Genomic DNA, 11,435 nt, shown 5'->3' on the forward strand with positions numbered 1-11,435 from the left:
GTACCTCTTTCAATGATTGAAGAAGACGTTGCTTGAGTCAAACTTCATCCATAAAGGTTGATAGACCATCTTGTTGAATCCAACAAATGATCTAATCCACACTAAGATGTTATTACTGAGTGTATGAATAAGACTATTCACGAGAAGATCGAGACCATGTTGTCTTATGCTGCATTATCTCATGGATTTTGGGCAAAGGCTATTATGACTGCCATACACTTGATAAATCGGTCACCAAACAAGTCTTTGGCGGGGAGGGAGAGTCCCTCAAGAAGCGAGGTCGGGCAAGCCACCTTCGTATGCACACTTGAGAGTGTTTGGTTGCGAGGCTTTTGTGCATATACACAAAGAAAAACGCAACAAATTGAAACCAAAGTCTTGTAAATGCATTTCCCTAGGATATGGCGATGAGAGTGAAATGGGCTATAGATTATGGGATCTCAAGAAAAGGAAAATTATATGTAGCAATGATGTTATCTTCTGGGAAGATCACATGCATAAATAGCTTGAAAAGATTGAGGAAGTCGAAAGGGTTCTGTTTCGAGAAGAGATACCTGTAGGACAGCAAAGAGTGCCTGCTGTATAGTAGCAAATACCTACTGTAAATGACCCTATAAATGCAGGGGATGATGCTGAAATTGATTAGCAAGAATTGCCTATGGTATATCATAGTTTTAGTAAGAAAATGTACCATTAGAATAGCTAGAACAAGCATGATAACATGCTGAACCATTTGGATAGCAAGTTGTTAATGGAGATTTGCAGGCTGAACAACCAACAAACATTGATCATTGGGTCCATAGGTTGACCATAAATACCAAACAGCCAAATAAGTTTGTTCTTGATGCAAATTATGTTGCTAATTATGTCCTGTTGATAGATTGTGGTGAACTGTCATGCTTCAAGGAAGCAATGGATAGAGAGGATAACAAGAAATAGCATAAAGCTATGTTGTCAAAGATGGAATCTCTAAAAAAGAATGGTACTTGTGATTTGGTGCATTTGTCCAAGGAATAGAAAGTCCTACCATGCAAATGGGTTTACAAGATGAAGGTCACTTCTGGTTTCTCACCAAAGTACAAAGCACGACTTGTTGCAAAGGGGTACAAGTAGGAACATAGGATTGATTTTGACGAGATCTTTTCTTCTATAGTCAAGATAACTACTTTGCAAACCATATTGGGCTTGGTTGCATGTGAGGATATGGAACTCATACAGATGAATGTAAAGATTGCTCTTTTACATGGTGATGTGTACAAGGACATATATATGCAACAACCAAAAGGTTTTGTGGCCAACGGGCAAGAAGAGATGGCATGTAAACTTAATAAAAGCTCGTATGGGTTGAAACAAGCACCACATGAATGGTATCATAAGTTTGATACATTCATGCAGTCTTAAGGATTCAAAAGGAGTCAAGTGGATTACTACTTATATACCAAGAAGGCAACAGATGGCGACCTTATTATGTTGGTTTTGTATGTGGATGACATATTGATTGGTGGTAGGGATGTTCATGCTTTGGACTCATTGAAGCTACACAATAGTTTTGACTTGAAGGATCTTGGTGAGGCAAATCACATTCTTGGCATGCGTATACTTAAGGACAAATCAACATGCCTTCTTTATCTGTCACAACAGGAGTATGTATCCAAGATTTTGTAGCGTCTCAATATAGAGGGGGGGCAACAATTGGCATACCATTGTCTCCATATGTGAAACTTAGTGCAAAGGACAGCCCTATATTTGATGACGAAAAGGTTGAAATGGCCAAGATTCTGTAGGCTTCAGTTGTGTGGATAGCTTGATGTATGCTATGGTTTCTACACATCCGGACATAGTATTTGCGGTGGGAGTGGTTAGTAGGTATATGGCACATCCTGGTAGAAAGCATTGGGAAGCAGTGAAAGGTATCATGAGATATCTCAAGGGCACAAAGGACTTGTGCATCTGCTTTGGAAAGTAGAAGGCATCTGTCATTGGCTTTACGGATGCAGATTATGCTAGTCATGCTAACTATAGGAAGTTTACTTTAGGGTATGTATTCACCTTCATAGGGGAGGGGGGGGGGGGGGGGGGCAGTTTTCTGGATTTCCAAGCTACGAAAGTGTGTTGCATTGTCTATTACAGAGGCAGAGTATGTGGTTGCCATTGAGGCATGCAAGGAGACTTCATGGCTTTCATGTCCGGTGGGAGAGCTTGGCATTATCAAGACCCTTGTCCTCCATTGTGATAGTCAGAGTGCTATCATGCTAGCACAAAACCCTATCTTTTATGTAAAGACGAAGCACATATAGATGAAGTAACACTTTATCAGGGATGTACTTGATAGCAAGAGCATTGAGCTTGTCAAGGTAAATACAGATGATAACCTTGCAGACTTCTCACGAAGGGTTCTTTAGCAAAGTGATTTGCTCATTGCCGACAAATGATGGGAGTTGGATAGTATATGTATTTCAGCTTAGTACATACTTAGACTTAGTTGATTCTTTTCTTTAACCTTAAGGCACGCTTCCTTTAGGAAGGTGGGAGGTTGTTGGGAATAATGGGTCACTGAGCCTTTTATACGTGCTTGGGTGTGAACACACCTTTAGCACTTGTACTTTACATATATCTATCACAAAAACCTAATAAAGTGCTAACAAAAGAAGAACTTCATAAGTTAAATAGTTTTTGTGTGCTCAATAGTGATGTAATGAGCAAATGGGTGACACTATATAATGAAGCAAGGGCAAGAAGAAAAAGCGAAAGACAAGAATTTTGCACTAGATATGGACGTAATGTCTCATTTCCAGATCATCTAAATGCGCTCCCACGTCATATTGATATAGATTGGTTACATGAGGAAATGGAGAGAATGGAAAAAGAGGAGGAAATTAATATATCTCAAGAAGAGTGGGAATACGCACAAGGTTGCTTATCAAAGGTGAGACATACTATCAATTAATTTGTTTCTATAAGTTTTATTTTATATAAATAATTGACATGTTTGATCACACATTGTGCATCTCACACTCTCTACTCTCTACTCTCTACTGCTGCTCTCTGTCTCCCTCTCTCTCTTAGCCATTACATCTCCACTGCATAACCGTCACTTCATCTTCTTCACATCCTCATCAGCTCCTGACATTCCAGATTGCTGCATTTTGAGTTTGCACAACTTGGCAACTTGTTCTTCATCATTTCCACCAGCTGTGTTGGCTGGGTTAACTCCTCCTTCGACTGATACAACAGATCATCTTCATCATTATTGTGTGTTTCTAGCTCCTGCTGCCATCCTAGTGTCAGAGTGCACCGGTGCGGAAGCGTAGGACTGAGAGAGAGAGAACGCAGAGAGAGAAGGGAGAGAAAGAGACAGTGTACACTGAAGATCTGCTGTATAAAGAATGCTGAATACAAAGATATACACGGGCGCAGTGCGCTGGACTGCGTGTCTCCACCTCGACGATGCGACCTGCTGTCCACCTCGAAGTCTGCTGCAGTCTGCACTGTCTGCTGTCTGAAATCTGCGAACAGAGACAGAGATCTGCACGGCACCGGTCTGTAATCTGCGACAGAGAATGATCGGTGGACTGCTGAAAAACGTCAGCAATAAATAGGCGAAAAACTGCCTGGAATGGGGCTCAAAACTGGGGCGCAGCCTGGTAAAAGTGGCTGCAGGCAGTCGGACTGCCACGTGGCAGTCCGACTGTGCAGCAGTGCTGCTGGTCCGACTGCTGCAGCTGGACAGGCTATGATCTCTGACACCCCCTCTCAGAGCCTGGACAGGGCAGAAGCCTGAGGGATCTGGAATGTTGCCGAAGTAGAGCCTGAGGAAGCGCCTTCGTAAACAAATCCGCAAGATTATCCTCCGTCTTGCAATACTCCACAGTGATGGTCTCATCCAAAAGCTTTTCTCGGATGAAGTGGTACTGGATTTCAATGTGCTTCGTCCGGGCATGAAAAACAGGGTTCCTTGCCAAGGCAATGCAACTCTCATTGTCACATCGCAGCAATGTAGGACGAGTCTGGGAGCACCCAAGCTTCTCCAACAGTCTCCGAAGCCACACAACCTCGCATGTGGTGGAAGACGCGGCCCGATACTCCGTCTCAGTAGACGAAAGGGCTACCGTGGGCTGCTTCTTGCTACTCCAAGAAATAACACCTGCACCCAAAGTAAAACAGTAACCTGTTGTAGACCGCCTGTGGTCCACGTCACCGGCCCAATCTGAGTCGCTCCAACCTGCAAGTACAAGATCTGACCCATCTGTCCCTGCGGGGTAATGAATCCCCAAATCAGACGTCCCCCTCAGATACCGAAGTATCCTCTGAGCAGCCTGCCAATGCACCGTCTTAGGTTCACTCATGAACCCTGCCAAGAGCCCAACAGCAAAACATAGATCAACCCTGGTGTTGAGAAGCCAAATCAAAGACCCTATCAACTGTCGATAGCGGGAAGCATCCGCCAAAGGAGAAGCTGAGTGGGAAGTGGCCTTCCAGTTCGGATCCATAGGAGTAGAGAGGGCCCGACAATCTTCCATCTCAAAAGACACCAAGAGCTCCTGTACATATCTCTGTTGGGAGAGAAAGATCCCCCTCTGAGACTGAAAAATCTCATGTCCTAAAAAGAAATGGAGTAGCCCCAAATCCGTCATCTCGAACGTCCGATGTAAAGCTGACTTTGTCTCCTGGACCTGCTGTGCATCATCACCTGTGACAATCAAATCATCAACATATAATACAAACAGCACACAACCATCCTCGGAAGTGTGAACATACAGCTGCGGATCGGCCTTGGACCGCCGATATTCCAACTGAGTCTGGAGGAACGAATCAATCTTCTCGTTCCAAGCTCGCGGGGCCTGCTTGAGACCATACAGGGCCTTCTTCAACCTGTAGACTTTCCCGTCCGAAGAACCAAAGCCAGGAGGCTGCTCAACGTAGATCTCCTCCTTCAAATCACCATTCAGGAAGGCCGACTTCACATCCAGTTGATAAACAGGCCATCTCCTATGGCCAGCCAAAGCAAGAACAGCTCTAATGGTTGCCATACGAGCTGTAGGGGCAAAGGTGTCATGACAGTCAATCCCTGGGCGCTGGGCAAAACCCTTAGCAACAAGGCGAGCCTTGTGCTTATCCAAAGTACCATCACTGAGATATTTGGTCTTGAAGACCCACTTGACTCCAATCACCTTCTTCTTCGGGGGGTGTGGCACAAGTGACCAAGTGCCATTCCTCTCAATAGCCTCCAACTCAGCTTCCATAGCTTTCTTCCATGGGGCGGACTGTAAAGCCTCCTTCACGGAGGTGGGCTCTCGATCCTGCATAACTCGGGACATCAAACAATAATTGGAGCACACAAGCTCCGAAGAATGCGCCTGGTGCCTCCGTGACCGCCGCGGACCATCCTGCGGTCCCCACTCCTCAGGAACCCCCTCGATCCCTGAATCACGGAGTGTGTCACGGGCCCAGCGAGGAGGAGGCCGAACCTCCCCTCGTCGTTCTTCATCAGTAGAAGACTCTGGAATGTCCACCGGTGGTAACTCCTCAGAAGGATCCGGTGGAACAGTAGACTCTGTGTCAGAAACAGAATCATAATCAAACGGCACAGGCTCCAGCGGAACTGTAGAAGGAGCCAAACTCTCCCCTGGATCTCCAAGAACGGGATGCTCCTCACCCGTTGAAGAAGCCGGAACCTCCACAAACCGCACATCACGGCTAGTATATACATCCCGCTTGACGGGATCATACAGTCGGTAGCCTTGGGACTGGGAGCTGTAGCCAACAAATACCTGTTTGCGGGAAGCCGCTTCGAATTTGTCACGGTGAGGTTTGGGAATGTGAACATAGGCATCACACCCAAAGACCCGAAAGTAAGAAACATCTGGCTTCAACCCAAAATACGCCTCAAATGGAGTCATCCCTTCCACGGCCGAAGTAGGAGATCGATTAAGAATGTGGACTGCAGTAGCCACAGCCTCGGCCCACAGAACCTGGGGGGTCTGTCGGTGCTCCATCATGGTGCGCGCCATCTCGATCACACTGCGGTTCTTCCGTTCGAGAATACCATTTTCTTGTGGAGTATTCGTATTGGCAAACTCCTGGTGAATTCCTCTATCTGCACAAAATCGAGCAAATTCATTAGAGACAAATTCACCTCCCTTGTCGGATCGCAAGGTCTTCAACTTCCGGCCTGATCGGTTCTCCTCAAAGAGAAGCCAATCCTTGAAGTGCGAGAAAGCTTCTGATTTTAGTGCCAAAAATTAGGCCCATGTCATCCTGCTATAGTCATCCACGATCAGCATGAAGTACGAGCTCCCACGCAGGGACTCATTCCTCATAGGGCCACATAGATCCGTAGATACTAACTCCATCGGTGAAGTAGACCGCCGCGAAGCGGTGTGGGGAATGGCATCCCTATGCTGCTTCCCCCTTATGCAGGAGACACATGGCTGCTGGCTCACCACTATATCCGGCAACCCTCGAACAAGCTGTCCCCGTGACGCCTTCCGAAGATAGTCATAGTTCAGGTGACCAAACCTAGCATGCCATAATTCAGACTGTGACTGTGAGGTAAGAAGAAGAGTAGAGAGGGCAGTGGAAGACTTCAGTTTGTAAATGCCGTTCTCCTCATATCCAGATGATAGAACCTTCCTCGATTCACGATCAAGGACTCGCACTGTAGAATTGTCAAACTCCACCAGAAGACCAAGAGAGCAAATCTTATGGACTGAAAGGAGATGGTACCCCAATCCTGGTACATGCAAAACCTCTGAAGTATGGGTGCCACCTCGTCCATCCGGAATAAGCTGCATCTTACCCCGACCTGCAATAGAAACTGAAGAGCTGTCTCCAATGAGAACCTGCCCACGCGAAGATCGCAGCTGGGCAACACCATCTGATGAAGGAGTCATGTGCCGTGAGGCACCACTATCAATAATCCACTCTCGAGATTGGGAAGCCGCCATCGCAGCATCAGAAGCATTCGGTGAAGCGTCCTCAATGACAACTAGATGTAGAAATGCAGCTGATGAGGGTGCAGCCACCGCTCCAGAATCCTTGGTTTCCTTCTTCTTGGTGTCCTTCGAGTCTTTGTCAGGGCAATCCTTCTTCCAATGGCCAGTCTTTCCACAAATATGGCATGTGGAGTCTTTGTCCTTGTCCTTCTCCTTGTCCTTCTTGGACTTGTTATCCCCCTTCTTCTTCTTTTGGTCCTTCCCCTTCTTCTGAGAGGCTTGACCTGTCAACGCCTCCATCTTGGAAGCATTCTGTCCCTTTAACTGTTCCTCTTGGTCCAAGACCATAGGAACCAACTCCTCCCACCGAAGAGTAGACTCTCGCCCCGAAGCAATAAGGGCAGAGTAAAATGTACCGAATCGTGGCGGCAACTGGGACAAGAGTGTAATCGCCATGTCTTCGGAGGAGATCGGCTTCCCCGCATTCTGAACCTGCATCTGTAGCTGCCTTAGCTTGTTAATGTGTTCCCTTAGCGAAGAAGACTTATTGACGGACAAGGTCCGCATCTGTACCTCCAAAGAAACCCTCTTCATCAGGGTCATCCGATTGTACATTTGATCAAGCTCCAGCCATATCTCACGAGCCACCGTCAAGTGCTCGATGTGAGCGATCACGGCTGTAGTGCATGATAGAAAGAGAAAGGATCGAATCCTGGCATTCAGTTTGTCCCAATGAGACTGGGCCCTGGCCAACTCCGCACGAGCATCGGAAGAGAGTTTGGACTCATCTCTTACCGAAGGCCGGTCAATATCTTCCTGTACCAACTCCGCCAAATCATAGGACTCCAGAATGGCCAACATCATAACGCGCCAAATGCGGTAGTTGTCGCCGTCGAGCTTCTGATCTGTAGGAAGAGCCGGTAGGACAGGCACCTTCCGGTCCATAATCGCCTGGAACTCCAAGTCCATCTCTGTAGACATCTTCACCTGCAATGCCTTCTCAAACGCAAAAGCAGCCCCCTCTGACTGGGTAAACTCAGCCTGCTAAGGCTCTTCTGCGTCCCGAAGCTTCTTCACCCGCCGGAGGCGATGAAAAAGCAAAATCTGCACTTTTAGGTTGAAAACTCAAACTTTCTCCGCGTCAAACAGCAGTAAACAGCAGCAAATCCACCACCTGTACTCCTTTCCTGTGCGCCCACACTCGTTTCAGCCTTGTTCCAAGGCGCAGCCCTCCTGTCTGCCCTTAAACGCAAAAAAAACGCAAATTTGTGTCGCGATGGAAACTCCTCTTCAGGTTGATTCTGCGCTCAGTCAGCCCTCAAACACTGCTCTGATACCATGTCAGAGTGCAGCGGTGCGGAAGCGTAGGACTGAGAGAGAGAGAACGCAGAGAGAGAAGGGAGAGAAAGAGACAGTGTACACTGAAGATCTGCTGTATAAAGAATGCTGAATACAAAGATATACACGGGCGCAGTGCGCTGGACTGCGTGTCTCCACCTCGACGATGCGACCTGCTGTCCACCTCGAAGTCTGCTGCAGTCTGCACTGTCTGCTGTCTGAAATCTGCGAACAGAGACAGAGATCTGCACGGCACCGGTCTGTAATCTGCGACAGAGAATGATCGGTGGACTGCTGAAAAACGTCAGCAATAAATAGGCGAAAAACTGCCTGGAATGGGGCTCAAAACTGGGGCGCAGCCTGGTAAAAGTGGCTGCAGGCAGTCGGACTGCCACGTGGCAGTCCGACTGCACAGTCCGACTGTGCAGCAGTGCTGCTGGTCCGACTGCTGCAGCTGGACAGGCTATGATCTCTGACACCTAGCACCTAGGCAACAGTTCCCAGCCATCAATCACTTTATGGAGGCTGCATTTGCAGCAGATTCAGGCCGTCTAATGCAAGTTACACCTTCTTTATCAGCCCTACATCATATACCTATCTTTTTGTGTTTTCTTTACTCCTAAAGGACTGCTGAACAGCCACCTGTCTGCAGCCACTTACATGGAGAGATCTTATGTCCTTTATCTCTGACAGCTCCTGAGGACCGCAATCTGCTCCCTGTACTCTTGTCCTTGATCTTCCAGTGTCTACTTTGATGTTGCACTGCTTGGAGTACTGCATTACCCTCTCTCCATAGAGCAGCTCTTTTCCTCATCATTGACCCCTCTGCCGAAGGTCTATTTCACTTCCTTCACAGTGTAGAACCCTTTGAGATGTTGCTTCCTGATCAGCCAATACAGTGCAGATATCATTGAGCTTTGCTCCATTGTTATCAGCATGATTCAATGTTCATCACTCTTCATTTTTCTTCAGTGTTTCGAGTTTCACAATGTTTGCCATACACTCTATGCTTCTCCCTGCAAACCATACCATTTGTTGACATGCTAAGCTTTGGGACAACAGTTTGCAAAGAACCTCTCTAGCTCCAGGGGCCATCTGTTAGCACCATTGAATTATCTAAGATGCATCCTAGATGTTATCTTGTATGCCACTTAAAGTAAAGCATTGCTTCCAGGTAGTACCAGTGTTGCCATGCTGTGTAGAATGCTGAATTGGTACGACTTAAAGTAAAGCATTGCTTCCAGTTAGTGCCAGTGTTGCCATGCTGTGTAGAATGCTGAATCAATGGATTGAACTTCTTCAAAAATATGGGATTTTGATTATGTTATGAAATTAATTTAATTTGCAAGCTCTTTGTTTTCCAATGTGAAGATTTTGATAGAGCCCATCTTTTTCCAGTAAGTACTAAAAAAACCAGCGGAAGAGTAAAGAAGAAAAAGAGTTGAGTCCCTTGCTTGATTTATCAATTGGCAAGACTGCTAGAGTCTTTCACTTCATGCACCATGTGCTTGGAGCATGATAATGACAACTGCATTTTTTAAGGGGCTTTCCAAAAAAAAAAGAAAAGTAGGTAAAAGGGTTCCAATTTGAGTTCCTGGAGTATTCTGCAGTTCAAGTGTTCCAGTTGACTGTAGCCAGTGGCTCTTAAACAATGTCTGAAAATCCAGAATACTACTACTGCTTGCAACATTAGTTAGCTAACCTTAAAAGTACTAGAAGGGGATGCTTGGCAAGGTCATACCATGTTGTATCTGGCATTGTTTTCCTCTCTGTAATGAAACATGGATTATTGTGCAGGTGGAATACCTCCCTGTCTCGTCCTGGGAGAAATCAAAACTGCTATTCCAGGAATTTGTGGACCTTTGGCATGATGTTATTTCCAAACACTCGCTAAATGGAAGATTTGTGGCATCAGAGGTCATGTTTGGAGATTATTCACTGTCTGATCATTACAGTTGGCAGCACACAGCCCTTCAGTATATATCTGTAATGGTGCAGTTTATGGGTCGAACTTGAGATTTGTAATCTCGAAGCTCTTACTTTAGTATGCTTGTGTTTAAGCCTTTTTTTTGCAATACTAGATCATTTTTTATCCTTCAATGCTGCAACTGTTTGGCTAGGCATGGACTTCATACAGGTGGGGAGTTGGAGCTATCAATTTTTCTACAATTAGGGTGAACGGACCGACTTTACTGGCCTCTAAGTTCCTGTATCATAACGAGTGTCACAAAATGAGGGGCCTGTGGAGGGCTATTCTTTTCACCCCTCCCCAAGTACAGCCCTTCGGGGATTTGTCTTTTACCAATTTGAACTTTCCTTCACCTCTCAGGGACCTCAAAATAGCTCATCTTAGTCCTCTCTACACCATATTTGCTTCGCTTGTTAATTTGCTCTTAAGACATGTTATAGTATACTGAAGACCAAGTACCCTTAACAATTTCCAAGGGCTATACATGTGGCCTTAAGGAGTTTTTTTTTGGGGTGCTTTTTTTACACGTCCAAGGGATGTACATGTGGCCTTAAGGAGTTCCTCCCCTTCCTTTTTTTTGGGGGGGGGGGGGGGGGGCGGCGGGGGGAATGCCTCCATGGTGTGAATGGGCAAAATGAGTGTCGTACACGTAGAGGATGCTTTTTTTCACCTCTTTTCAAGGCTATGTTCACCTCAAAGGATTTTGGATTACTAGTCTTAGTCTTGCCGTGACAATAGTAAAGTTTGGTAGACAAGAACTATTCTTCACCAAGATATCAAAGAATTCTTCAATATAGTACTACATTTTTCAAGCCACATTTCATCATATCATATATCATTAGGTACCAAATTAGTCACCAAACATCAAATCAAATTTTATTACGAGGGCAAATTATGTAAGCATATTGCATTGAAGTAGGCAAAGGTAAATATAAGGATGCTACAATTGGTGTAGAGATGATTCCATCTCACTCACCCCAAGCCCCTTGGTCAAATGCATGTCCGTTTGCATAATTCATATATGTATAAACTAAATTGTACATTGGCAATCATCTTGCATTGAAGTAGGTAAAGGTAATTGTAAGGAAGCTACAAGTGAAATAGAGATGATTTTCTCATGTAAAGCCTTTTGGTTTCCTTTCATGATGTGAGCAATGGGTGATTGCCTTATTAGAATTACATGTTGGAGTTTG

At 45.7% G+C, this 11,435-nt stretch overlaps 1 protein-coding gene across 3 annotated transcripts in view; it reads left to right on the forward strand.

The window, feature by feature from the left end:
* LOC148018502 (TATA-binding related factor (TRF) of subunit 20 of Mediator complex) overlaps positions 1 to 10,822 on the forward strand; it is a 55,529-nt gene extending 44,707 nt beyond the window's left edge. Inside the window, exons 5-6 of one of the 3 annotated variants that reach the window (XM_087661961.1) lie at positions 10,071 to 10,294; positions 10,394 to 10,821. In XM_087661961.1, coding sequence (XP_087518087.1) covers positions 10,071 to 10,289 — 219 coding nt within the window. In that variant the 3' untranslated portion in view covers positions 10,290 to 10,294; positions 10,394 to 10,821. Of the gene's footprint in view, positions 1 to 10,070 lie in introns of all 3 variants that reach the window. The other 2 variants (XM_087661962.1, XM_087661960.1) reach the window with 2 other exon arrangements.
* Positions 10,823 to 11,435: the final 613 nt, after the last annotated feature.

The sequence above is a fragment of the Lygodium microphyllum genome, chromosome 21, assembly GCF_053477565.2.
Source record: "Lygodium microphyllum isolate KBCC chromosome 21, Lygodium_microphyllum_v1.1.10, whole genome shotgun sequence".
NCBI lineage: Eukaryota > Viridiplantae > Streptophyta > Polypodiopsida > Schizaeales > Lygodiaceae > Lygodium > Lygodium microphyllum.